Source organism: Astatotilapia calliptera, chromosome 20 (assembly GCF_964374335.1).
Source record: "Astatotilapia calliptera chromosome 20, fAstCal68.1, whole genome shotgun sequence".
In the NCBI taxonomy this organism is placed as follows: domain Eukaryota; kingdom Metazoa; phylum Chordata; class Actinopteri; order Cichliformes; family Cichlidae; genus Astatotilapia; species Astatotilapia calliptera.
The window spans coordinates 33,447,256-33,474,385 of record NC_137441.1 but is presented as its reverse complement, the minus strand read 5'-3'; the positions used below and the strand labels follow the sequence as shown (position 1 = coordinate 33,474,385).

The 27,130-nt window shown below is 40.5% G+C and overlaps 5 protein-coding genes across 8 annotated transcripts; 4 read left to right on the top strand and 1 right to left on the bottom strand.

Moving 5' to 3' along the window:
* Positions 1-115: 115 nt before the first annotated feature.
* Positions 116-5,733, bottom strand: atp5pb (ATP synthase peripheral stalk-membrane subunit b). 2 transcript variants are annotated; one of them, XM_080294264.1, is made up of 8 exons: positions 5,637-5,733; positions 5,111-5,336; positions 4,500-4,536; positions 4,257-4,402; positions 3,561-3,724; positions 3,256-3,381; positions 772-951; positions 116-374 (listed from the first exon to the last, which is right to left on the bottom strand). In XM_080294264.1, the coding sequence occupies exons 2-8, from the start codon at positions 5,136-5,138 to the stop codon at positions 297-299; spliced, it is 759 nt and encodes a 252-aa protein (XP_080150390.1). In that variant the 5' UTR covers positions 5,139-5,336; positions 5,637-5,733; the 3' UTR covers positions 116-296. The 2 variants fall into 2 exon arrangements, with proteins under 2 accessions (XP_080150390.1, XP_026009439.1); XM_026153654.2 differs by lacking the exon at positions 5,637-5,733 and having other exon boundaries at positions 5,111-5,576.
* A 40-nt stretch (positions 5,734-5,773) lies between these two features.
* Positions 5,774-11,430, top strand: traf3ip3 (TRAF3 interacting protein 3). Its single transcript, XM_026153648.2, has 14 exons — positions 5,774-5,932; positions 6,509-6,919; positions 7,027-7,171; positions 7,256-7,373; positions 7,475-7,502; positions 7,737-7,766; positions 8,261-8,356; positions 8,990-9,061; positions 9,309-9,449; positions 9,631-9,768; positions 9,859-9,994; positions 10,078-10,223; positions 10,534-10,650; positions 10,916-11,430. The coding sequence occupies exons 2-14, from the start codon at positions 6,542-6,544 to the stop codon at positions 11,114-11,116; spliced, it is 1,746 nt and encodes a 581-aa protein (XP_026009433.1). The 5' UTR covers positions 5,774-5,932; positions 6,509-6,541; the 3' UTR covers positions 11,117-11,430.
* A 1,874-nt stretch (positions 11,431-13,304) lies between these two features.
* Positions 13,305-15,765, top strand: dnase1l1l (deoxyribonuclease I-like 1-like). Of its 2 annotated transcripts, none has more exons than XM_026155173.2 (9): positions 13,305-13,633; positions 13,712-13,858; positions 13,941-14,029; positions 14,110-14,196; positions 14,288-14,409; positions 14,864-14,976; positions 15,099-15,256; positions 15,336-15,432; positions 15,516-15,765. In XM_026155173.2, the coding sequence occupies exons 1-9, from the start codon at positions 13,583-13,585 to the stop codon at positions 15,594-15,596; spliced, it is 945 nt and encodes a 314-aa protein (XP_026010958.1). In that variant the 5' UTR covers positions 13,305-13,582; the 3' UTR covers positions 15,597-15,765. The 2 variants fall into 2 exon arrangements, with proteins under 2 accessions (XP_026010958.1, XP_026010959.1); XM_026155174.2 differs by having other exon boundaries at positions 13,446-13,633; positions 13,805-13,858.
* A 49-nt stretch (positions 15,766-15,814) lies between these two features.
* Positions 15,815-18,938, top strand: LOC113013934 (uncharacterized). 2 transcript variants are annotated; one of them, XM_080294262.1, is made up of 7 exons: positions 15,815-15,951; positions 16,183-16,222; positions 16,340-18,076; positions 18,179-18,245; positions 18,322-18,391; positions 18,483-18,602; positions 18,688-18,938. In XM_080294262.1, the coding sequence occupies exons 1-7, from the start codon at positions 15,949-15,951 to the stop codon at positions 18,802-18,804; spliced, it is 2,154 nt and encodes a 717-aa protein (XP_080150388.1). In that variant the 5' UTR covers positions 15,815-15,948; the 3' UTR covers positions 18,805-18,938. The 2 variants fall into 2 exon arrangements, with proteins under 2 accessions (XP_080150388.1, XP_026010955.2); XM_026155170.2 differs by lacking the exon at positions 15,815-15,951 and having other exon boundaries at positions 16,048-16,222.
* Positions 18,939-19,849: 911 nt separating this feature from the next.
* LOC113013906 (emerin) lies at positions 19,850-26,363 on the top strand. The gene is made up of 7 exons (XM_026155137.2): positions 19,850-20,248; positions 20,384-20,482; positions 21,021-21,052; positions 21,420-21,445; positions 21,575-21,628; positions 21,720-21,782; positions 25,652-26,363. The coding sequence occupies exons 1-7, from the start codon at positions 20,167-20,169 to the stop codon at positions 25,860-25,862; spliced, it is 567 nt and encodes a 188-aa protein (XP_026010922.1). The 5' UTR covers positions 19,850-20,166; the 3' UTR covers positions 25,863-26,363.
* The last annotated feature ends 767 nt before the right edge of the window (positions 26,364-27,130 follow it).

The window sequence follows — 27,130 nt, the reverse complement described above, 5'->3', positions numbered from 1 at the left end:
ACAGGGGGATCAAAGGTCTCAAGTGTTCCTATTCTTGTGCCACTATCCATGGATATAAAACTGTGATGTCACTCACAAAATAGAGCAAACTCTGAATAAGAAAGACACAACCAGCTGAAGATGATAAGAGAACCATTTATTTTATCATCTGCTGACGTGTAAATACTGTACACACCCATAACGCTGACAGAGACAATCTATAAAGAAAGAATAGTTTATTCTGCAAAGAAAGGTGACGTCTTGTCTTCGGGCGATGAGTCCGGGACTAGAGGAGGCTTCTGTAGAGCGATGACAGTTTAGGCTGTAGCTTTGGCCTGAGTGGCCTTGGCCAACACCTTCAGGTCTGTGATGCATTTGGCAATGCTCTCCTTCTCCTAACAAAACAAAACAAAAAAAGATATTAAAACTCTGAAACATACAAGGAGTTGGTCTAGAAGTGAATTGATTAGACAGTAAAAATACATATGCATATAACAAATTAGAGAAAAAACATTTGACATTTTTTAAATCTTCCACCAAGACTTTTTCTGCCAACACGAGCTTTGCCGATATAAAACAAACACAAGCAAATCAGTAAACATGAAATATCTGACAAACTAAACCATCACGGCCCAAATATGAGACTTTTATTTTTAAATCCTTAAAGATTTCTGTTGTTTGGTTTTTTTGACATTTCATGAAAAATAAATAAAAAGGTTTTCTTTAATAACTTTTATTTATTGGATGTCAGCACCCTAAGCTAGAAAAGAAATAAGAAAAATAAAGACTGACCTGCTGGGGTGTGATGCTGCTGATGACGCTCTTCTCCACCCAGTTAATCATGTGCTCTTGCTCCAGCCTACGGTTGAGGTCCTGCAGCGCAATCTGATAGTCCAAGCGCCTCTTCACCTCATTGGTCACCATATGTAGCCTCTCCCTGTAGTTGGTCTCCAACAGCATGGCCACGTTGTTCTGAGAGGAAAACAGAAGATAGGAATGTTTAACTGTAACAGCTTTAATGTGAAATTCCAGCTCTAGGGATACTTTTTCAAAATAATTTAAAAAAAAAAAAAACTTTTAACAAAAGATATAACTGAAGTAAAAAAATGTGTTTTCAGTCAGGACATGTTCAGACATAGACTTCAATCATGTAGTGCTGTGTCCCAAACAAATTAGGGCTGTGACATTTGTAATGCATTTATATACAGACTAAAGAATTAAATTCATTCTATTGTGACATCTATACAAGATAGTTTAGCTATATATGTTAAAATGGTACTGTCAGTCCGAAATCTGGCAACATTTGTATACTGAGTTTATTTTGAGTGGAAATTCTCCATTTGTGTGAGAATGAGCACCATCATGTGGTTGGATTCAACAAGTTACACATTTTCTTTTCACAGACTACTCCTGGAGGAGGCAAACAAATAAATAAATAAATAAATATGCTGAAAAATTGTTTAAAATTAGATAAATATTAGGCTAAGCCCAGGACTAACGGTTACTGTTGATTTACCGGTCAGTCCATGTTCCTACACCCACCCGTGGCTAATAGATTTGGAAAGTGACTGAAAGAATGAGCGTCCTCTGAAGGGTGGCTGGATTCTCTCAGAGATAGGGTGATGAGCTCAGTCACTCAGGAGGGAGCAGAAATGCTACTCCACTACATCATAAGGAACCAACTTAGATTCAGGCATGTGACTAGAACGCCTGCTGGACCTTCCTAAGTGAGGTGTTTCAAGCATGTCCGGCAGGGAGGAGGCTCCAGGAAAGACCCAAGACACATCGGAGAGATGTCTCTCAAAGAGTTTGGACACATCTCACCATCCTACCAGATGAGCTAGAAGAGGAAGTCTGGGCATCTCTGTCAGACTGCTGCCCCCACATCCCAAAACTGAATAAGCGGCAGAAAATGGATGGATGGAATAATAAGCCAGGAATGGCCTCAAATTATTTTTCCTTTTGTTGCCAAATTAATTACACTAAAATTGCATGAGAGAACGAGTCTAACCTACATATTATTCAGCATATTTCAAACAGTGGTATCATTAAACTGAAAAATGTCATTTTGAAAGTACCCAGTTATTATCAACACTGGTATAGCCACCCAGAGTGATGAGCAACTCACATTAACAAAAAAATAAGTCTCGCCACAGACCGTTTGGTTCCCACAGAGTACTGTGGGGTACACTACAAAGCAAGTTCAACACAGCCGGGCCGTCATTGTGTTAGCTTGCTTGATAAAACCTAAAACCCAGTCGCAGATAATTGGTATCAACTCTTTGTTAACCCAGGTTTTCAGCTTCAGGATCAACATGCGCTCACAAACGGGTGTTTACTTCAGCCACAATAAATCCATCTGAGCACTGCCTACTTCAATCAGAGAAATTATCAGAGAAACTGATGGAAAAAAAATTTTTAAACTGACATTGAAAAGAAAATGGAGCACTGTATAATAAGACGAGAGTAATGTTACAAATGACCATTAGTCATGTGTCAAGCCACGATCATCAAGTTCACCAAGGATCAAAAAATAAATAAATATTGATGTAATCATTTATTTTATCACTAGGCGTAGTCTCTGTTGTAGACACTGGCAGATTAAAGCCTCTTTACCCATTAGTACTTGTCTAGTACCACCTATATGCACCGTGTTGTTATTGCAACACGGCTAAACGTCCCGTGACATCATTTGTACGCAACACGAACGCCACAACAAAGGTGTACGTCAAAGTGATGTGATACCTGCTGCTTGGTCAGTGGCTTTTCGTCAGAGTCGGGGAACCCGGCATTGGTTTTTGTAGCCATTTCCCTTGCAGAGTTTCAAAGATGACAGTTTTGATTTTTGTAGGTACTAAGGACTAATGGTCCCGGTATCAGGTACTATGACCTAATGGAAAAACCCTAAAAAACGCACTGAGCCAAGCCGGCGTGAGTAGGTACTAATGGAAAAGTTGCTGCACGGTGTACTTGTTTATGGATTTGCCTAAGAAGCAGAATCTCCCTGGTTTGATCCCAGTAGGAGAGATTTCACTTCGAATTGTATCAGAAACGGCATCAGGTGTAAAAATATCTGCTAAATCAAACATACAGAGCTACCAGCTGTGGTGACTGCTTAGGGCTAATGTGTTAACCACTACACTACAGACCCACACAAGGTTATAATTCTTCTGCTCTTGGAGCTGAAGGTGGCAGCTGTCAAAATGATGTTAACTGGAATACTTAAGTTAAGATACTGGAATATAAAAACAGAAATGAAAGGATGGTGATGCTTACCCTCTTGGCATCAAAGAGCATCGCCCTTCCTTCTACTCGCCACTGCTCCTTCTTCTCATCCTCAGTGGCTTGAACCAAGCTGGACATGGCGACGTCCTTCACCTCCTGAGCCTTGGCCACTTTTTCCTGAAGACAAAAGCAGCAGAAAATATTGGGGTCATTGGAAAGGTCGTGCACAAGAGAAAAGTCCTTTGGTACAGTACTCTCTCCACTGTGTCCAAACAAAATAAATAAATAAAACTTGACAAAAGGGATATGAAACCACAAAAGAAAGAAAGAAAGAAAAGCAGTGGTTATCAGCCTACCTCGTTCAGTTTGTCAGCAAAAGCTCCAACACTTGGCCCAAATTTCTTCACACCATAGATGATCACAGCTCCTATGGAGGCTGCAGCGAATGTCTCATGGTTGATGACATAGATTTCCTTAGAAAGCATGTACAGGAGGAGGCCAGCACCCAGCATGTAGGGTCCTATTGAGAGAGGAGGGGAAATACAAAGTAAAAGTGAGATGTGTAACTACCATTGCACTTAAGATCTTTGGAGACTGTTGATATATTTAAACAGAATCTTAAGAACCATCTATGAAAAAAGTTTAATTGTTAGACTTATTTTTCACTTTTGTTCTTACTTGCTTTTGATTAGCTTATTCATTTCTTTTTGTAAAGGTATGAAGAAAAAAAAACATTCACGCTGCAGGTTTTTTTTTTTTAAACAAATACTTATTGTGAATGCATTCACAAAAACAGGAGTTTTCAAAAGTTCTGTTTCTGTCAAATGAAGCACGTTCACCAATCATCTGGATGCTTTCAGTGGAAGCAAATTGCTGTTTGCTCATAATCACATACCAGTCTTTAAGTAGTCCTTGCAAAAAAGAGAAGTTGAAGAATCCAGTTGATTCAGTGAAAATACTGTGTCCACACAATCAATTTTCTGTGACTTTTCACTTTCTTTAAGACAACATATGAATAATATTAAATGATCATTTTTGATTAAAGACTACACCTGTTACTCCAGTTTTGGGGTACAGCAGCTGGAATAACTCCTCTGGGATGAAGCCATGGCGGACCTTCCCTCCCTTCTCTGGCAGAGGGGGCACCGGAGCAAGACTCTGGGATGATGTGTGCAGACAGCGAGATGCATGGACCACACTGAGGGAGAAAACCACGATTACTAAGCATTTCTTTCTGATATGTTATTGAATATTGGTATTAAAACACACACATTCAACACTACAATGAAACATACCCAGCTCCAATGGGGCCACTGCTTTTCAGGGCACTAGCTGAAACCCACAAAAAAGTACAAGTGTTAATTACTGTTTTCTCAATAAACACCATTAACAACAAACTTCTGAAAACATTAACGGTGTAAGCAGTCCAACACAGAACTATAACACTTAGTGTTGGTAGCTATTTGATGGGCTTCGGGCGATCAGTTTGTGAGGTCATCAAAATTAACACAAACTTTTCCATAAAACATCGCAGAAAGGGCAGAAAGCCGACCGATGCTAGCTGTCAATAAGGTGACATTTAGGCGTGCAGAGCTAACGTTAGCTAACGTAGCGTCGATTAACTTGCCTGTGACCAAATAATTAAAACAACAAAATACAGAAACACTGAAATATCCAGGATTACCTTTGATAACGTCTGATATAAATCTGCAGCCAATAAAATTGCTACCATTTCCGAGGAGCTTGAAGCTATGCTGACAGTTAGCATTAGCATGTCTCATTCAATGTGCGGCCTTCACTTTACCCTTCAGCTCACTTTAAACTTTCCTGCCTCCTGCTTGACAGTCTGCTGGCACCAGCAGTAAGTGGCCTTTATTGTCATTTTAAAAGCTGTTCTGATGCATACCTGAGACAAAAACGAGCCTGGACAGCATGTCTGAAGGATGAAGTACCAAGTTCCTACAACACCGGGGCACTCTTGTTTCGGCCTCTCTGTGCCCTTCTCTGCAAAGAGCCGTAAGGATGGCGGACACAGGAGAAATCCTCGTGAAACAACGCGAGAGTACAGAAGCGCTTGTGGAGTCAACGCCCTCTAGTGGGCACTGCGTGCAAAGACACACGCACACACTGCCCTGAAATTGAAAATGGATTAATAGAAGTGATTAAGGAGTTAATGCAGAGAATTTGGGGTCATTTTTTATGATAAGATCAAGTTTTCTGGATCAATTCATCTTGAAAGGTTGCTGACTTTAAACAAAAACGGCACCACACAGAATATGAAGCCAAACTGCTATTTAGTGTTATTGTTATGTAAGTTAACTGTTACATACACACAAGCATGCACAAGAAAACTAACTAATGAAAGTGTTCAAGCCCACATGCATCATTTGCTAATAATAAAATTACTCATCTAATAAAGGACACGCACACACCAATCTCCCAAGTGTTTTATCCCAGGCTGCACACAGGGGGAATTAGTTGTGTAGTCTGTAATCTTGAGGCCCACCCGTGTATGGCATCAGTTTTGTGTGAGTGGCTGGTGAGATAGAGGAACATATGACGCTGTGGTTCTCTTCACTTCCTGTAAAAACTATGCTCAACAGAAACAGCTACATGTGAAACACAGGCACGAAAAAAAACCCGGCACTATTTCAGAAGAGTGAGAAAATGGATGACTTATCAACAACCTCATGAAGCGCTCTCACCACTGAATGAGATGGCCCAGTAGGTAAGGCTCAACCATGGTTTCCTGCTTAATAAGCAGCAGTTTGTCCTCGCTTTATCATCTTGCAGGTGCCAGGGCCTAGTCTATCGATGAGAAGTGCTTCACCCTGTAATTAAGGGGCTTCTCCTGTAAGGTTCAGCTTCTGCATTAGTATTTCTGAGCTACTATTGCAACCGCCTCTGCTCCACACACACAGCTTTCTAAACATCAGGCACTTTTGGCAGTTTACTTTTAATGCGTATACGGCTCACATCAGTTTGCAGCATGACCTCATCATACACATAACTTTTCTTTGTTTAAGTCTCTCCAGAATAAAAATATCATAAATACTTGAAAAATTCTCATTTACACCAACCCTGGTAGGAAGCTACATTTCAGACCTTTTCTTTAAAGTAAGTAGCAGTTTGAGTTTCTTCATTTATAACCTTTAGACATCACAATGTTTCTGCAACTTAAAAGAAAGCTGTTTTTTAGCTACTCGCAACATCACTTGATAGTACTCAGCTAATAACATGCCATGAATTTGATCTTTGTGAATGACTGTAACCAGTTTCCTGATAAGCCACGCTGTCCTCGCAGGCTTGAGGCGACATAACAGCCAGGGGAGCTGCCATGGACGCCCTGACCATCAGTGGATTCCAACTCTCGCCGGAGAAACACTTTGACCGAATATTGGACATCAGAGCAGAGAAGCGTGAGTACCTGCGAGGACGTAACAATGTGACTTCATGCCGCAGCCCTCCCAGAGACAGTACCACCTGGCAGATAAAGAAAGAACTGAAAGAGAAGAGGCAGTTGGAGTTTCTGAGGAGGAGATCGGTGAGCCCAGTGTGGCGTGAAGGCTCATCGAGAAGAAATTCTCCCTCACAGATATTTTCAATGAAGTATTACAGTTCAAGCTCAACAAACACCGAGAATGCTAAAGGATATCCGCCCATGGTTTTGACACCAAACAGCAGCATAAGCAGTGATCCAAGCACCAGCACATGGGTAAAAGATTGCATCAATTTGGCACATTTATCACCAGATCAGATTTATGTCTTCATAGGTCTGCTGTGAATAATGCCTTCCCCGTCGCTCTCCTCTCATTCCCTCAGGCCTCACTGTGGTCAGAACAGATAACAGTGATGAAGCAGGACAAAAGTCATGCAAAGAAGCAAACACCTACCTCCACGCCATCTGTGAAGGAATCAGAGCAGCACAGGGTGAAGAGTATTCATAAAAAGGACACGAGTGTAAACGGTAAAAAGAATAAATCATCGTGCCAAGCGCAAAACATCTTGACCAGGGACTGTTGAATCATGCCTTGTTTTTCTCCACATACAGCACAAAAGACAACCACAAAAACACTCATCAAAACAGAGAAGATTTACCAGAAATCATCTGTACAAACTGAAAGCATTCTTCAGAAAAAGATACTGAGAGAGACCGGCGTGCAGACAGAGTGAGTCTCATTTAATTCTAGTTTAACCTTTAAACCGCGATTTTACTGCAAAAGCATCTCTGATGTCTTCTCTCTCTGATGAGAAACTGTCCTCTGTGCAGGTCCGGACTCATCACCGTTAAAGAATCAGTAAGTTTCACAGTCCTGCTGTTTTAGAATTAGGTGACAGATTAAAAGGCGTGGGAGCACAGGCCACAGGTGAGGGCTAGGGTCGAGTCAGGTAAGCGTCACACGACATGATTAGTCGAAATAAAGTTTAGGCTAATCTGAGGGGAAATAGATGCTCTATAATCTGATGCAAAAGTTTTTTCTTTAATTATAAAGCTCTACTGTTTTTACTGTCTCTTATCTCTCTCCTAATAGGATATTCAGAAATTAGCTGACTACCTACAGGTAAGCAAACAATATTTATCCTAAAATCATCCTGTGATTCATGAATCCTTTAAGGTTTTAAAGCCTGAACGTAGGAATAGATGCCAGAAAAGTCAAATTTTTTGTGTTTAGTGGCCCTTCTGAAATAAGAAATAATAATTAGAGGTTAAAGTTGTATCATATTAGCTACATTAGGCTTATTTTTGCAATTTATTCCTTAAAACTGTAAAGTGCAATTTATTTTATTTTTGGGGGGAAGAAAAATTATCACGTTGATGATGTAGAAGTCAAAAACTCACAAAACTCACTAATCGGATATAATACGCTTGGTTTTAAACGGTTAAGCTCTCATCACATTTGATCTGTCATCACTACTGCTTTCAATATTAAGTAATACATTTATTAATGTGCTCTGATGCTACATAAGGACCCGATGACCTGTGCAGTCCAAAGCAGATGAAAACTGTCTTTGTGCGTTAGTGTAACTCTTTCTCCTGCTGCTGGGTTTCTGGCAGGAGGCTCTGTGGAGAGAAGATGTGATGAAGAAGAAGCTGGCTGAACTCCAGGAGAGCACGACAAACCTCGTGAACTCATCCAACAAAATATGGACAGTAAGGCTCTCCCTCTGTTTACACGCATCGAATAACACACATTTCGCACTTTATAAGGCCACACTGTTTTTCTTTCTGCTCTGGTGCACTGGCTGATATTACGGCTGTGTCAGGAAGGCCTGTGCAGTCTGTGGTTTGGAGCTTCCTGCTTCCGCGCAATTCTATACTGCATAGGACGAGTGCAAGCTGTCGTTCTTATACAGGAAGGGTGTGCCACTCAGTAGCTGTTAAAGGTGCTATGCATCCTCTTTACATCTCTTTTGGCTACTCTGGTTGCAATGAATGAAAGGAAAATATTGATGTTGTTTTTAGTTTTGTTTCCTCTTTAGATTTTGTTTTAGCAGCTAACCTGATCTACAGTTTATTCAGTCTCATTTATTTAGGTCTTCCACCTGTTGTTTCTCACTGAGGTATGTTATCATGAGGGGTCTTTTTTGCACTTATAACAAAGTGCGTTGTATCACACGCAGATATTGTGATCTCCCTTGAGGCTCACTGTTGCTTCGAGTTCCCCTTATGCACCTGCGTTCGGAGAAACAACGCGCTGTCACAGCTTTTTGGCACATGAACCATTCATTTTCCATCTGCAGGTTAGAGCGTGACAGTCATTCATTTCCTCTCTAACCCACACAGTCTCGCTGCAGTGAAGATCTGCTGAGAAACAAGATCAAGGCTTTGGAGGCGCAGCTGCAAGCTTGTCTGCAGGTGAGTGTAATTTAGTCTGTAAAAACCACACTAATTTTTACAATATCTTGGTGGTGATTTGTTGCTGTTGTTATTATTTATTTACTGTCCAAGAAGTCAGACATTTACTCTTTCCAGTAACTAGCCTTGCTCTGGCATTATTCTGTCACAGGGTGATAGTGTAGCATCTTAAGTGTGAGTCTCTGTGGTTTTGATCTGGATCTCACTGGGTGTTAACAACTAACTCAGCAGTGTTGTGTCCCTGCAGAAGTTTCCAAAAGATGGTGTAAAGAAGCTGGTGGTACAGATGGAAAAGCAGAGGATGGTATATGAAGAGAAGGCCTTGATTGCCCTGCAGAAGGCCACACAGGAGAAAACTGAGGCCCTCAGCAAGGCTGAGACTCTGCAGGTCAAAAATCTTTTTTTTTCTCTGTTTTACCACACAAAAAAGAAACAAATGTCACTGAGGTTTCAGTTTGTTTGCCTTTTAGTTGATAGACTCAGCATCTGGTGACCTGGAAGCAAGTTTCCTAATTTGAGTATTTGCAGATGACTTTTCTTTTTAAAAACATTACATTTTGTGTCAACAGGAAGCGCTAATTACAGCAAAGGCAGAGGCCCTGAAATGGCAAAGCCTTCATGAGGAGCTGAAGCTGAGCTCTGGAAAACTCAGGGAGAGCCAGCACCTCAGTAATGAACAGCTGCAACAGCTGCACAGCCAAGTGGAGGTATGTTAGGTTGTGACAACGTGCATGAGTGCGCGGTCAAAAGTTTAATTATAAATGTTAGAAATGTGAATTTATTTCTTGAATTATCAGCTGTGCAGAGCCAGAGAGCGTGAGCTGAGAGATGAGATGCTTTCATTGAGACAAGAAAAGCAGGACCTACAGTACAACATTTGTCTGCTGGAGGAAGACAACCAGACCCTAAGAGAAGAAATCCAGCAACTCAGAGGCAAGACATCACGTTTGGTGTTTTTTAGGATTATTGTTAAATAGTGCACATTCAATATGTTTATAATATTTTCGGTGCCCTAGATGGCGAAGAGGAGAGTCAAGACTTCATGATGCAGGAGTGTCTGGCGTCACAGGAACCTGAGCCTCGGCTGACGGTGAGGAGAGACTCTCAGCTGGAGGACCAGCTCCGCCACACTCAGGAGAAACTCCAGCTCAAAGAGAGAGAGGTAAAACATGGACATTACAGTAAACTGTAGCTCATTCACAAGTCTGACTCTTTAATCCAAGCTTGCCACACAAGGAATGTCCCAGCTAGGTGTTTCACAAAGTCACTAACAGGCGCAGGTAAAAATATTACCCCTATTATTTGTTTTTGTCTTATATACAAGGTAATCGTGTGCAGTATGTTTGCATTCCAACCACAGTGCTAACACGCATGCAAGTACATTTTGAAAAGTGCCTGTCTGAGGATCACCAGCATTTAGAGTGCATTTTGAGCATTTCTGCATGTTCACGCTCTTTATTGTGTGCGTGCAGTGTGAGGAGCTGCAGGCAGAGCTGCACGCTATGGAGCAGGAGTGTCAGTCCAGCCAGGCCCGGCTGTCGCAGTGCAGAGACGAACTCCGGCAGCTCAGCCACCGCCGCAGGGGACCAGTGAGTAGAGTGTGTGTGAGATCATTTAAGGGAGACTTAATGCCCTTGCAGCACTCGAAAGCTCTCATTGCCTTTATATTATCAGCCAGTAATTAAACCACTACATAATTCTAACACTCTGCCCCACTATGCTTTTCAACACTATCAGTTTGCTTCAGCTGCCCTGCAGTAACCAGCTGAGCAGCTGCTCATGCACATGAGTTATCATTGCCTGCTGATGATTTAATATCCACCTGACTAAATTATTTCTTTTCTTCCTGTTTAGACACCGTGTGGATCCTGGTGGAAGCTGTGCTTGTTCTTCCTTTTACTCCTCACTGTAGCAGGGGTCGTAATGCTGTGGCTGTGGCATCCGCCTTTCAGGGAGCAAGTTGAGGACCTGTACTCAGACATAGAGACACGTATTGAAGATTATCTCATGAAAATGGCCTCTCCTCGACACTCGGGCTGCTTCAGACCAATATGACATTGCTCCAAATCTTGTTTTTTGTTGACGTTTTGTTGCTTTATGTCAAAATTAGATTTATATAGAATGTAATTTGTTGACATTTTTGTATTTAAAAACTCTTTCGACTTGGAACTCGGTGTTTGTGTGATGTTTGTGAGGCTGCGTCGGGTTGGTGTTGGGGACAAGTGAGCAAAAAGTTCCAGTGCAAGTAAAGAAACTCGGCAATGCTTATTTTAAATTTGCCCAAACTGTTGGAAAATGTTGCATTTTAAGAGACTGTGAGTTTAACTATGAGAACAGCGGAAAATAAAACGTGTCTTTTATACTGTAAATGACTGATTTATTTAGTCTTGAATTACTGAAACATGTCACAGCATATATAGCGTGAGATGCAGTGTGCCCCCAAGAAAGGGCAAATGTAAATCACGATACATTAAACTGATCTCAGGTCACGACCTTAAACAGTGTTTTACACTAGTATATATATATATATATATATATATACATATAATTGTTTTTTGTTCAGAGAACACACAAGATTTTTTGTATTTGGGAGGTTTGAGAGAGAAGAGGTGGTTAACCAGAATGTAAGCTATTTTTGATGGAGTCACTGGTGCAGATTATAACCAGTTTGAGATCATAGAGGATGACAGGAGTGTGAGTTTCATACCTGTGTGTCAGTGGAATGAGCGTCATTTCTATTTTGACAGCAATGAGCTACTTTGTAGGTAAACTATAATTTTCATTAAAGTTTATTTTTTAAATTAATATATTCAGCAGGACATTTTAAGGTCCTTCAGTTTACTGAGAGTAACACCACCACATCTTACTTAAGAGCATATTCATTCATTAGTTATATACTCTCACTGGCCACTTTATTAGGTACACTTGTTCCACTGCACATTAATTCAAATATCTAATCTTCCAAGTCACATGTGGTAATACATCAGTCACATGGTAGCCACTGAACGCATTCAGGCATGCAGGCATGGTCAAGGCAACCAGCTGAAGTTCAAACCGAGCATCACAATGTCAAAGAAAGGGCATTAAGTGACTTTGTGGCATGGTTGTTGGTGCGAGATGGGCTGGTCTGAGTACTTCAGAAACCATTTATCTACTGGGATTTTTCTGCACACAACCAAGGTATACAGGAGAGCATCTCTGAACATACGAGATGTCAGCGTCACCACGCTCCACAGTCACCACTGGGACGTGGTGGAACTTGTGATTCACATCATGCGTGTACAGCCAACAAATGTAGATGTCATCATGTTTCTGAGGAATGTTTCCAGCACCTTGTTGAGTCTGTGCCATGAGGAATTACTACAGATCTAGACAGAAGAGAAGGCCCAACCCAGTATTAGCAATGTGTACCTAATAAAGTGGCCAGAGAGTGCAAGTATGTAAGTATTCACTCTGCAGCAAAATGAATCCTCCCAGTTACATTATTTATATAAAACACTGGGTCATTATTATTGATGTGTAATGCTGTAAAACTATTTCAGATTCTCAGGTTGTTTAATTTATAAAAGGCATCATATTAAGCAAAAAAAATGATTTTATAAATCTGTGGCTAATTTTCTTAGCTACTTATCCACTTAAGCTCATGGGGACGATGGGGGAGGAAAACCCTGAACAGATCCCACACATTCTCAAATCCACAGCCAATTTAGAATCACATATAACCTAATGTTCGTTAGACTGCAGGAGGAAGCCCGAGTCACTGGAACAACCTCCATGCAGAAAGGCCTCGGGCAACCAGGAGGCTTCAATCAGGAATTTAAATGGTGGGACGTAACAGTGCTAACCACTGCACTGCGCTGGCCCATTTTATACATGTAAATGTTAACTGCATCATATTAAATGCTTTGCTGTGTAATATAGAACAATTACTGGAAGGTACTAAAGCAACAACAATAAGAAAAGCCACAAAAGACAAAACAATGTTAAAATATAACAACACATACACACAAAACGTACATAAACTGTTTTCTTTGTGCTATTTTTAAGAGTGCTCATCCCATTTTAATGGCACTCTATGCGGATTTCATCTGTAGTCCCAAAAAGAAAAAGAAAACACTGTCTATTTTACACCTATAAGAGTGCTCTTGCACACTCTGCCTCACACTGGCAGAGCCATCACAGTAAAAACTGCACCAGTCATCAGAATGTTCTTTTTAACAGCACCGTGTGGTAATTACCAGCTGCCAAACTGACAGGAGGATTTGTTCTACACACATGTTCATGAAGCGGACATGACACATGACCGCATCTATTGTCTGATTACGCTCAAACTTGGAGACAAAACGCACTCAGAGCTGAGCTCTCTGAGTTGGACGGAGTCATTGTTCATTATGGTGCTTTTAACTGTTCCAGATACAGCTCCATTCTCAGTAGGCGCTGACACAGCATATCCACCACACATCTGCACCCCCTGACTCCCCCGCCCACATTTACCTGTATGTTCCCGTGGTCACTGAAGAGATGGCTCTTTGCTGGCCTGAGATCAGTCTCCCGGTGACAAACGCACTGAAGGTAAGGGGCTGAAGATTTCTGTAGCGTACTTTAAAACATGACAAGTGAGGCTCTTGCAAACTTTCTTTGTGCTTGCAGAGCACGATGAGGACCACAGGGCTGCTGTTTGTTGTTGGGCTGTGTTTGCTGGATGTCACGTCGTCCCTTAAAATCTGTGCTTTTAATATTCAGAGCTTTGGAGAATCCAAGGCAAACAACAAGAAGGTTATGGGGATTCTGCTAAAGGTACTATGTGTCTACAAAAACACCTAGATTGATAGCTGAACAAAGCTGATGGATCTTTGTTTTTTCTGCTTTTGCTCCCAAGATTCTTTCTCGGTGTGACTTGTGTCTCATTCAGGAGGTCCGAGACTCTAAAGGAGAAGTAATACAAGCTTTGGTTAAGGATCTTAACAGGTACAAGGCTTATGTGGTGAATCTTCTGTGTCATTTAATAACACTGACCAACTTTAATTTTGATGTTATTTTCTAACCAGGTTTGACAAATACAACCCCTACTCTTACGTGGAAAGCGAAAGGCTCGGGAGGAAGGCCTATAAGGAGCAATATGTCTACATTTACAGGTAATTCATGCTGTATTTCCCATTGCATTTGAGCCGTTTCCTTATATGATCAGGCTAAACCTAGTGTGCTTTCCTCTCCCATGACTTACAGGAGCAATGTGCTGAAGGTCAAAGAGCATTATCAGTACCCTAAACTCGAAGGAAAGGGGACCAATGAAACTGATGTTTTCTCCAGAGGGCCCTTCATCATCCACTTTCACTCCCCCACTACATGTAAGGTTAAAAGGGGGAAAAACATGAAACTTCAAAGAGCTTTGTGCTGGCAAAAGTAAAAAATGATTCTGACTTGTCATCCAGAATCGTTTTCTCTAGGCAAATCTAAACGACTTAATGATTTATGATTAGGTTCTCTGGCTTCTAAATGATTTTTGCTTTCTAATTATTTGCTTCACAACAATGTTAACGATGAGCCACTGTTCCAGAGGTGTCACAGACTGTTAGTGTTGGGTTATAACCTTGTAGGTTAATCTTCAGTGAATCTTGTTACACTGTAAACAATTGTGCTGCTACTAAAGCTCACCTTGATCAAAGGTGAATAAAGATCCAGCAAAGTTCACGCAGCCATCAACGTCACAGAGAAATTGCACCTTTGTTGAATTTGGAGGTCTGAATGAGAGACACACAGTCAGACTGGACCGCGGCGCTTTGTGATGTTTTTTGTTTTCAGTGGTGAAGGATTTTGTCCTGATAGGGCAGCACACCAGTCCGAAAACCGCCATGAAGGAGCTCGATGAACTGTACGCTGTCTTCAAAAGGATTTACAAGAAGTGGAAGACAGATGTAGGTTGAAACACATCGTTTAATCCCTTTTGCTTTCTTTAGCAAGATCTTGGTTCCTCATCATGTTGTTTGTAAGAATTTTCATGATTTTTTTTAACTTCCCTTTAATGGCGTGCTTTCAGAATGTGATCATCTTAGGTGACTTGAACGCTGGGTGCAGCTACATCACCACCAAAGGATGGAGAGCCATGCGCCTGAGGAGTGACCCCAAATTTCACTGGCTAATCGGAGACGAGCAAGACACCACCGTCAGGGAGAAGACACACTGTGCCTACGACAGGTCGGTGTCTACAGTGACTTGGTGCACATATATTGGAGTTTCTTATGCCCAACTATAAAGTTTCCTCATTGTGAAACAGGATCATCGTGCACGGACCGGAGGTTGTTTCCAGTGTAGTCCCAGCTTCAGCTCAGCCCTTCAACTTTAAAGAGCGTTTCCATCTAACTGAGGCAGAGGTAAACCTCTCAAAAGAAACCCCTCCCTCGAGTTCATTTTCTGACTTAACTTCACCTTTTGTTCTGTTCTTTTGACACGTCAGGCTCTTGAGGTCAGCGACCATTTTCCTGTAGAAGTTGACCTGAAGGCCAACCACCGCTACTTCCTCCGCCATGAGCTGTAAACCAATCACTAATGTTTTTGCAGTGTTTTGCTTGATTTTAATGAGTGGATGATGTGAACCAACAAAATACAGAGCTATGTTTTTGTTTTTTTGTTTTTTATAATGATCCTAAACTGGCACTGCACTCCTCTCAGTTGCACCAATAAACTCGAGTTTTTTCAGCAAGTAAGAACTGTGTGCTTCACTGCTGGAGTTTATATTCTGCCCCTGAAACCAAAACCACATCAAAGCTGACATCATTTCATGAGCTCATGAAGGTACGTTCCTGCAGCAACGCGAAAACACAAAACATCACTTTTGGACTTTGCTTTCCAGAGGAACCTGAGAAAATCATCTTAAATCTTCATTCTTGATGGTAGGTAAACATCACGTGGAGACTCTGTGTCGTGCATTTCACTGAATGTTTCAGTTTAAATATGTAACCTCTGCACGGTCTGTTTGACAGGAAGCTGCTTGTAGCTACAACAGATGAGAGTTACTTCGTGCGCTCTTCCTTTCTGAGACGAGAGATTATCTGTGCCAATGCATTAAGTTTTTTGTCTCGATATAACTTCTAAGATAAGTTATTGGTTTTGTCTTTGTAAAGATGGAAGATTTTACTGATCTCCTAACAGATGCATTTTCAGGTAAGATATACATATGTGGTTATTTCTGGCATTTATAGATACACATATATTACTTTTTTTGCATTTTTTTGTTTGTTTGTTTTTAAGATTACTATTCAGATTATGCTGTTTTTACAGAGACATCTGTTCCTCCATTCCCGGACGAAGATTTGGACTTTGAGAATTTAACTTTTGAAGAAAAGTCTGATGAAGACGGGACAGAAAACCTAACAACAAACAATAAAGAGGCGGCACTGCTCCAGGAAGCAACAGGTGAAGCGGCAGCTCTGTTTGAAACCAAAGAGACGGTTGAAAATGTTTACGAAGAGCAGTCGGACAATGAAACAGATGAGGAGGATTTTAAAGGTGAGGGGATCGGTGCCGTGGACGGTGGCAAAACAGCAGAGGAGGATTACATGAGCTCAGATGGAGATTCTGCGCACGAAGGCTCCGTCTCTGGAGAAGATGATGAGGGTGTGGAAGAGGACATAGGAGTGGCAGAGACATCAGGGGATTTGTTGATGTCAGTGCGCTGCAGTGATGAGTTCAACGACAGCGATAAGGAGGACGAGATCTTTGCTGAGGGACAACCTCTGGCCCCGGAGGATGCTGAAAACCCTCAAGTTAGAAACGAGGAGCGAGGTGAGGCTGAGTGCGACAGGGACGTGTCCTATTTGGAAAGATTCCCTGACCGAGGCAATGAGACTGTGATAAAAGCTGCAGAGGTAGGAGAGGACAAGGGAGAAAGCGAAGAAGAAGAAAAAGAAGAAGGAGGAGAAGAAGAAGAAGAAGAAGAAGAAGAAGAAGAAGAAGAAGAAGAAGAAGAAGAAGAAGAAGAAGAAGAAGACACATCATCTGATTCTGAGTGTGAGGGCATGAAAATCGAACAGGAGGAAAATGTTATCGGACAGCCTCTTGAGGAGGAGGAAGAGGTGGAAAACATTTACGGGGATGATCCTGAGGAAGCTAGTTCAGAGTTTCCTTGCATATCCTTGCAAAATCTGCAGGAGCTCACTGGTGAAAGTGATAAAGGGGAATATGCAGAGAAAATGAAAGATTTCTCAGGGGATGAGCACCAAGAGGCAGGTGAGAGCTTTGCAGATTACCCCTCAGACTTTTCTTCCTGTGAATATGCAGAATATGGGACAAAAAATCAGGAAAGCAGGCCAGATTTTGGGCCCGGTACATCTGAATGCAGTTCATACACGCAGCAGGATGCTTTCATGGAAGGACCTGTGGAAGATATTACACAGATGGACCACGCCGAGTACAGCGATGAGAAGGAAGATGGGTATCTGTACAGCAGAGATCTAGAGATGGATGCTGAGAATCTGATGAGCATGGACGTAGCAGCTGGAGACAGAGGCAGCACAGCCGCGACCAAGTCTGACGATGAAGAAGACACATCTGAGAGCGACTACAGCTCCAGTGATGACGACGGGGCTCGTAGGTGCCTTCAAGAGCTTGAAAACAACAAGCAGCCGGCCGACAGTCAGATATATGGCACGAGCAGAGCAGATCGAGCAGATATCCTCAACTGGGAATTTGATGTATTAAATACTGATAGCCTTCTGACTGAATACCTGTTAACCACAGGAGACATGACAGAAACAACTCCCACAGGTGTTAACCAGGACCACCCAGAATACATCAGCTACTCTGAGGTACAGAGTGAAGTTCTCAAAATTAAAAGCCCCTCCTACCAGGGATCCCTCGATGACAGCTTCTTCTTCGACAATGTTGAGGCCTCTGGCATCTCTCAGCAGGGAAAGCTGGAAGGGGAGGACTATGAAGAAGAAAGGAACTGGGAGCAAGAAGAGAAGAGAATCAAAGCTTTCAACGATTTTTATGGCGATGAGGAGAATGAAAGAGAAGGTGAGTGCTGAGGACAAGTCTCTAAATGTAATCAGAATAAGTTCTGTAACATTTTGAAAGCGTTTTCATAAATTAACCTGTTTTCCCCTGTGCATTTTTCAGGGAGGCAGATAAAAGTTCAGTTTTGTGCAGAGCCATTGTCTCAAGTCATTCGCTATGAAAGTGACAGGTAAGGAGAATTCCTGATGTGTAAACCTTATTTTTCCCGTCCCAACCAAAACGCTGCTTCCTCTTGTTCCCTGCAGTGATGAAGAGTCACTCAGCAGCTCCACAGACGGCGGGAGGGAGGACCTGAGCTCCACAGAGTCATCGGATGTAAGAAAATCTTCTTCTTTTTTTTGCTTGTGGAGACATGCACGCATACACATAAATGAACACATGACTTAATTGTTTCGTTTGTGGTCAGGAACCAAGGGAGCCTGACAACACCCTGCCAATGAAACCTGCTTGTGATCCTCCCAAAGCTCAGCTAGCAGAGAGTGAGCCAGACCTCAGCAACACACAAACCTGCACAGAAAAACACAAGGTGTGAAATCACAGCTCATTACTGAATGTCTGCTCTGTGTGATTTGGTTATTTTCAGTTCACGTGCTTAAACTTTGGTCCCACAGGGTGGCAGCATCATGAAGCTGATACTGAAGATGGGTGTGCTGACCGGAATGGGACTGCTGATGTTCTGGTTGGCTACGGATCAAGGAGAATGGCTCAACCAGGTTTTCTTCTTTTAGGGCTATGGAACATCCTTGGTCATTAAAACTTGTTTGTGTGCTCGCACATGTTTGTAAAGAATGCAGTGTAAAGTTAAGTATGTGTCGTTGTGCAGATTTTTTGCTTAATAAAGAGCTGTGTTTGTTCAAAATGATGCTAAATTGCATGAATTCCAGATAAGGTATGCTCACAGTGATGTTTTCTGAGCTGAGGTTAAACAGTCCTCCATTTTTTTCGTGAAGACAACCATGCCTGGAATAAATTAAGTTTAGTAGAAAGAACTTCACTCCACAACATCTCAGAGAGAAATCCTGTGGGACCTTTTACTCCGTAACAATGGTTTCTAGTTTACAAATATAAACCAGAAAAGAACGAAGTACAAAGATATGTTAGAGGCAAAAGCTAAAGTTGGGCTCTGACTATGGTTTCCGGTTCATGTGAGTCCTGTTGGAGATTCTTATCTGTAAAGTGGTGCTGCTCAAGAACTTAAACACGATTTTGCGTTTGACAATTGTTTCATTGTTGTTTTTCACAGTGGAAGAAAGTGTTGTTTTTGTTTGTTTTTTTACACAGGTGGAAGTTATAATCCTACATGTTTATAGTTCACAAGATAAAACATTTTTATATATATATATATATATATATATATATATATATATATATATATATATATATATATATATATATATATATATTTAAGGTACCTTAAGGCACATCATATACATTATATTTTCTTTGTATTTCTTTGTAAATTGGGCTGATTCGTATTCATGAATATAGTTTCTAATTGGTGTCTGTCAGTGTTAAGATTTTAGATTTCGTTTAGATTTTCCTCAATAATTCATGTGGACATGACTAGTTTAAATATTTAAATATTATGATGTTATTTATTTATTTATCATTAGATTTTTATCATTTTCTATTTTTGTGAACTGTTTCGTGTAACAAAAAGTCGACATTTTATATCAGAAACTTCGGTCTCAGTAGTCTTATTAACATTAGCCCAGTAGTGGCGCTGTTTCGGTTCTGGAAAGAAAATCGACTAAAAGGAAGAAAAAAATAAACAAAGAAGAGTTCCTCAAACGGAAACGGAAACATGTAAAAGTTTAGTTAAGGTGCGATTTTTTTAAAACATTTGGCTCAATAAACGAGGGCGGGGTTTGAGGTGTTCCACGTTCCCACGCCAACATTCGACTCCGCACGCTCTACTGAGGCTCTTCCCGCCAAATCGTGCAACAAAACAAGCGCTCAGCCATAATCGTTGGGAGGAGGTCTATCTATTTTCTTTTTTTGGTAACTGAAACTAACTACAAGCAAAACATAACCGAAAGGAGAGCCCAGAGAGAGATAAATAACACATTTTTAAATAAGCCAAAGCGAAAATGTCTTCCCTGAGTGACAAATCTGCGCAGGAAATCAGCGACCTGCTCGATGAATACGGAATAAAGCACGGACCTGTGGTCGGTGAGTGGCACAGATACAACTGTTTCCTATGCGCCCGTTTTTGAATCAGTATCCGTGTCAGCTAACTTTACAGCTCTTTCCTAGATGAATAGTTTTACCTGTAATAAAGGTTCCCCGTATCCTGTTTGTTCACAGAATCTACGAGAAACCTGTATGAGAAGAAACTGAAAGAGGCCATGGCTAAAGGCAAAAGAGCCAAACCATCACCTGACAAAACCTACTACAGAGAAGAGGGTGCGATTCACATTTTCATATATGTGTCAAATTTGTCTCGTGTCCTTTAAAAGGCGTGGAAACTCTATACTATCGTAATTACAAAGACTATAAATTAGTAAAGGAATTACATCGTAGTAATTTCTGTGTAATTATTAATATTATTTATTATTTAAAGGCAGGCCAGTAAGATACAATGTCCTAAGCTCGTTTAAAGCAATTGAACATATAGACATAAACAAATAAAAAGGTAATGATTGACAGTAGCTTCATAATTAATTTTAGATAGTAAGAGTGGGGTCTTTTTCAGTACAAAAATTTATTTATCTGTAGGGTTTTAGTGCATTTAATAATTCATTTTAGTATTTATATTTAAGTTGTTTTTGTTGTTGTTTTTTGTCTTCCACACAAAGAAACACCTAGCCAAGCCAAGCAGCTGGCTAGGCTTTTTACTGTTCTGTTTCAAATGAGAGGTTGTTGATCACGTCATTCACTACAGTCAGAGTTAAGAATGTGCAGGAAACAGTGTAGTGAACATGATATTTGTGTTTTCTTTCAGAGGAGGAAGTCACCTATGTTTACAGGACACCCGTAAGTATCTTTTCCGCACTCCTTCCAGAGGTCTGTACTGCAAAAGCGAGTTCAAGATATTATGCTTGTCTTCCCATTATCTGGACTTCATTTAGGCTAACATCAGCAGCCAGGAGAACCAGTCACACAAAGCTAGTTATCAGCTTGCTAAGTTAACCCTGAGGTTGGGTAGATAAGATGAAATGCTGCTTCGTAGTACAGGCCTCAGGTGGGGCCTCAATTGTTTTGCATTACTCTGGAGTGAAAAGACGCATTTTGATTCTAGCAGAAATGTGTTAGTTGTACTTACACGTAGCAAAATGCCATACCTGTCTGACCTGGAACAGTACTCATTTCATTTCATAATTTTCTTGTTTCTATTTTGCAGACCAAAAGTGAAGCCTCAGGTGACAGGTCAGTTTTCTCACAAATCCTCCACCATCCTGTGAACTCCCTTTCTCCTGCTTTTATCCCCCCTGTTGTTCAGTCATTTAAATAAACAAAACAATCTTAAGTTAGTAACTGCTGCGTGTCTCTGTCCAGGGGGGCTTACCCAAGGGCCAGACAAGAGTGGAATGAGAGAGATTATCAGCACGAGTGAGTGAAAGTCTTACAAACTGCTGTTTTTGGGAGAAACACAAAAACCCTTCATGAACAATTGTTTTTTAACCTTTTTCTCCCTCTACAGGACATCCTACTCGAACTACTCGAAGCCCAAGCCTGAATACAACAGAAGCAGTTATGGTAACGAGTAAGTATTTTTGTATCTATGGTCATACCTCTTTTTTTTTGCAGACAAACTTCAACCTCAAAATGCTAAGCCACCGGGTAAATGCAAATAGCAACGGAATGCTTTTTCATTCAAAATACATTACCTCCTTAAGAGTTAAGAGTTTAAATGAATTTCAAATCATTGCTTTTTTTCATCTTCTTTAAAAACAAGGATATGCTTTGGTTTTAGTTTTAAGAATCTGCAGCTCTGAAGTTGTGAAATCAAAATATCCATGTCACATTAAAGAATCATTTAGACTGACAGCTCTCTAGTGCAAAGTCTGTATGATGTCCCATTGCGCTTTTATGAGAATAGCACAGGTAATTGTCCCGTGGGCTCACAGGGAGTGAGTGGTTATCTCATGCTGTGCCTCCTGCATGGTCTAATATGGCAGCTCCCTTGTGAGGATGTGTCATCATTTCAATACGCTTATGCAGTCCCACAACATTTATTTCCATCCAGAGTTGCTTTAATTTTTTGCCAACATCCTGTATTGATGACAGTATTGTTGGAGCACAGCGTAAAGTCTTCTCTGCATAGCTCAAAGAGTCTCAGTGGGGTTAATGTCAGGATTCATGATGTCTTGTGCTCCCTGAACTACTCTTTTAGTTTCAGTGTGATGAACTGGAATTGTCATCAGGGGAGGGGAAATCCACTGATGGAAAAATCTGGTCATAACACTTATTCAGATAGTCAGCTGACCTCTTAATTTGGGCACATAACTGTGCTGATCCTAGACCCCAGATCATAACAATGCCCCCACAGGCTTGTACAGGAGGCACTAGGCATGATGGGTGCATTGCTTCCTCTCTTCTCTTCCTGATGAGCAATCCCTCGAGAGCAGGTTAGACCTGGAGTCATCAAACCACTTGACCTTTATCCACGATTACAAATCATGGATAAAATTATGCAAATTATGCTCCCAAGCAAAACTTCCAGGTTTAAATAATGTTCTGAATAATTTTAACCCAACTTTAATAGTTTCAGCAGTCTCTTTAGTTGTTCTCTTTGCTTGCTCCAGGGCTAATAATTTGGCCCATCAGGTCCATCTTGTTTTTTCTCACAAGCACAGGATATGTTTTCTGACATGGGTGTGCTTCAGTCAGGACTAAATAACCTGCTCCCAGCAGAAACACATTAATAACTGCAGTAATTATCTAGTGAAAGGTTTCTGCTATTCACTTAGTTAAATCCAGAGGTTGACTTGTGTTTATAAGGCCACCATAGTGTACAGTATTGAGCTGCATTTAATGCCCAACCCTCCTAGAAACTACCCATACGCATCAAAACTCTTGGATCATGTATTATTATTTAGAAAGAAACTTATATTCAGGGCAAACCTTATGTCTATGATTTTGGTTATTTGTTCTTTGAGTGTTCTTGCTATTTTACGCTTTCACCTCCTCCTCGTTCAGAGGCAGATATGGTGTTTAACAGAGGTGTGGACTCGAGTCACATGACTTGGACTCGAGTCAGACTCGAGTCATTAATTTTATGACTTTAGACTTGACTTGAAAAAATGTTCTAAGACTTGTGACTTGACTTGGACTTTTACACCAATGACTTAGGACTTGAATTGGACTTGAACCGGTTTACTTGAAAAGACTTGATATTTTACCCCAAATATAAAATTTAACACGCATATTATATAGAGATTGAAAATGTGACGTCATTCACGGGTAGAACCGCAAAGGATTCTGGGAACTCGTGGCAAGCGGTACTAGCGCACGCAGGCTTTCAATTGAAATCAGTTATACAGCGATAAAAAGAAACACAAAAATGTCAAGAAGCCGTTGTATTATTAACTGCAATAGCCGGTCGCATGACAGCCACGGGAAGCCGACGGGTAAAGAGATCGGTTGTTATCGGATTACGTCGTTGAAGAGAAATTGTTCGAGCCATGTTTCCGAAGTAACAAAGACGCGACGGATGGCCTGGATTGCAGCCATTCAAAGATCAAATATAACGTCCCAGAACACTCCAGCTCACAGGTTAGTCTGCTCCAAGCATTTACACGAAGGTCAGTCTGCTGTTGTAGTTAATGCGTCATTTTCATAACATAATTAGTGATATAGGTTACAAGCAAGTCTGGCGCTGAACAGAAATTGTCGCGCTATGCTCCTTTATTTATTGTGCATAAATAGTGAATTGTCCTGACACAATATTGCGTTTCGCTTCTGTTATTATGGTACATTGACAGAAACATATACTTTTATTCACAGGATAAAACAGGTTTTTTGTATCACTAATTGCCCAGTACGATTACAGCATACAATATTATTGTCACTGCTACATTTCTGTGATGCTACCAGAAATTATTTCCACTACTAATTAATTACCGTTGAGCTCAAAGGTCCTATTAATAAACGGTTAAGGAATGTGTATTTATGACGACGATTTGTGAGACTGGTGAACTTATGATACGTACGATGGTCTTTCGTTCTACACCAGGGGTGTCAAACTCAAATACACAGTGGGCCAAATTTCAAAACTGGAACAAAGTCGCGGGCTAACATTAATATTTATTGAATGAATCTTTTCTTATGGACTCAAACACGTTTTGCTGAAAAACTGAATATGGAACAAGCAAAGCTTAATACTAAACAATATATATATTAGCTGTATAATACCAGTAGGCCAGCTCTGATAGTAATTTGGTATGGCTTCGCGGGCCAAATGTAATTAGGCTGCGGGCCAAATTTGGCCCGCGGGCCAGAGTTTGACACCTATGTTCTACACGGTGCGTTTCAAGGTCCTGCACCCATCCGTCGGTAAACTGTACCTGGGCTTGTTGCAGTGACCTGAAGTTACTAAACTTCATGAGTGTATGCACTCACTCCAAGAACCGTATGATTATAAATATGCATATAAATATGCTAAGATGAGATAGCTGACTTCATCTAACTAGCAAATGTTGTCCAGGCTACGTTGGTGATACAGTTTTTTTTAATGTGTATGATATTTTTGTCATGCGATTTTAAAGCCGGTCCTACAAGCGCATCCAAGAATAACATGCAGCTTATCTCAGAACTGTCGGTGAAAATTATTCTTGGAGCTAAGTTTAATTGAGCTGCATTTTAAAGAGGTGCAATTTCACAATTTGTGTATATTTTCTAAGTTCACTATTTTGTCATGTGTTGAGAAAAACACAGATTTTAAAATTACATGGTCTAATATTTACATTTAGCATAACTGCAACATTATTTTTTCGTTTTGTTTTTTTTAAAGACTCGAAAGGACTTGAAATTCAAAGTTTCAGACTTGTGACTTGACTCGGACTTTTACACCAGTGACTTGAGACTCGACTCTGACTTGCCTGACATTACTTGAGACTTGACTTGAGACTTGAGGATAAAGACTTGAGACTTACTTGAGACTTGCAAAACAATGACTTGGTCCCACCTCTGGTGTTTAATGATGTGTTGTTAAAAGTGAACCAATTACAGTGTATAAAAGAAAGTGTAATTAGACAGGCTACAATGTAACATTTTGATGCACTGGTAATACAATTCATTTTAATTTGAAACTTTTAAGTTCACACGTTACTAAAGTTGAATTTTAATCTTTGATGCAGAGTAATAACTTGTAATGTAGTCAGAAAATTATCTAACATTTCCTTTAGCATTAATTTAGAATATGAATAGCATCTTATTCTGTCTTACCATCAGTCCAAAAGCACACCAGTAATATTTTAGGAGGCTCTAATTATTTTGCACTGACCTCTTATCAAACTGAAAGTTTGTGGGAGCAATTTTCATGCCAGATAAAAACAAGCGATATCATACTAGTTAGAGATGCAGAATTTTAACTATGTGCTGATGCATGATTTCCCCCGATTTCCTTTCCAGACCCGACATGTATGACACTCCGTCCACTTACAGAAGCACCTACGCTAAATCGCCACCCATGAAATCAGGTCAAGATGTTCCAGATGCACCAAAGTCATCACGTCTGATCCCACTGTGGGTTCAGTTTGTGTTCTTCCTGGCTGTGGCAGTCTTCCTCTACTTAGTTTTTTCCACTATGGAGACAAATGAAACCCCCAAAGGGATAAAATGATTTTTTTTTTAAAAACCATTATTTCCTTATATTGAATTTTAAGGAATGCACATGATTAAATGCATGCATTTTAGACATTTTATGCAAGATTGTGTTTTTAACAGCAGTACATTCTCTGCTTATGCTTTTAGGCAAAATGTTTATTTGTCACTGAGCTTCAGTACATTATCACTACTCGAATCAACCAGCCCACCACTTTAAAACACACTAAAATCTTCCTCTTTTTTATCTGGACACAAACTGTCCCTCCATCTGCAGTTTCAAGTGATCTGTCGAGGTTTTAAGAGATGATCGTCCACAGCTTAGTCCAAATATGGCCGCAGTTGACCATAAAACATCCAAAGAGTATCACGCAAGATTTTGAAGCTCATATTTTAAAGCTTCAGCTGATTGTCTCTTTTAGCCTCTGCAGTTCACAGTGAATCTGTCTGCATGACCAAAATTTGGGTGGCAGGGTTTTGTTTTGTTTTTCTTAAATAAACATCAAACTTGTACAACATGCATACATTTCTCTCAATATTTTTTGACAGGCTATTTCCCTCAAAACAAAAACTCGTGGCACTGCGTCAACCCAACCTGCATATCCACTTAGTTATTCAGTATGTACCCTTTTCCCTCAACATACTGCTAGTAATGCAGGTGTTTTGAATTCATTGTGTATTTTTAAATATTTGTAGTTTACGGGTCCAACAATGTTTCCATTTTTCAGTTATCAAGTATATTTTGGACATTTTCAAACCAGCTGTAATGCAAGTGCCTCTGTGTATTTGGAGATTTAAAAAAAAAAAGTTTGGGTGGGGTTAAAAATGTAAAAGGTGCACTAGACGAGCTGTTGCCCCCAGTGTTATGATTTGATTCAGTATAATTAAGCTGGATATCATATTTTTGTACTACATAATCCAACTTTAACATCAGCCGGGTTTGTTGTGATTTGTTTTGTATTCCTGTTTCAAAATTGTAACTATTAAAAACGAAGCTTATATATGTAAACATTTAAAGCTTTAGGTATTTTGTTTTTTATTGAAGTCACTTTATTGGGTACACCTATTCACCTGCTTGGTAAAGCAAATATCTTATTAGCCCATAACATGGTAGGTAGACGTTGACCTGCTGAAGTTCAAACTGACCATCAGAATGGGAGAAGAAAGATTATTTGAGTGACTTCTAACACTGTGTGGTTGTTGGTGCCAGATGGGCTGGTCTGAATATTTCAGAAACTGCTGATCTGGGATTTTCACACACAGCCATCTCTGGGGTTTACAGAGAAT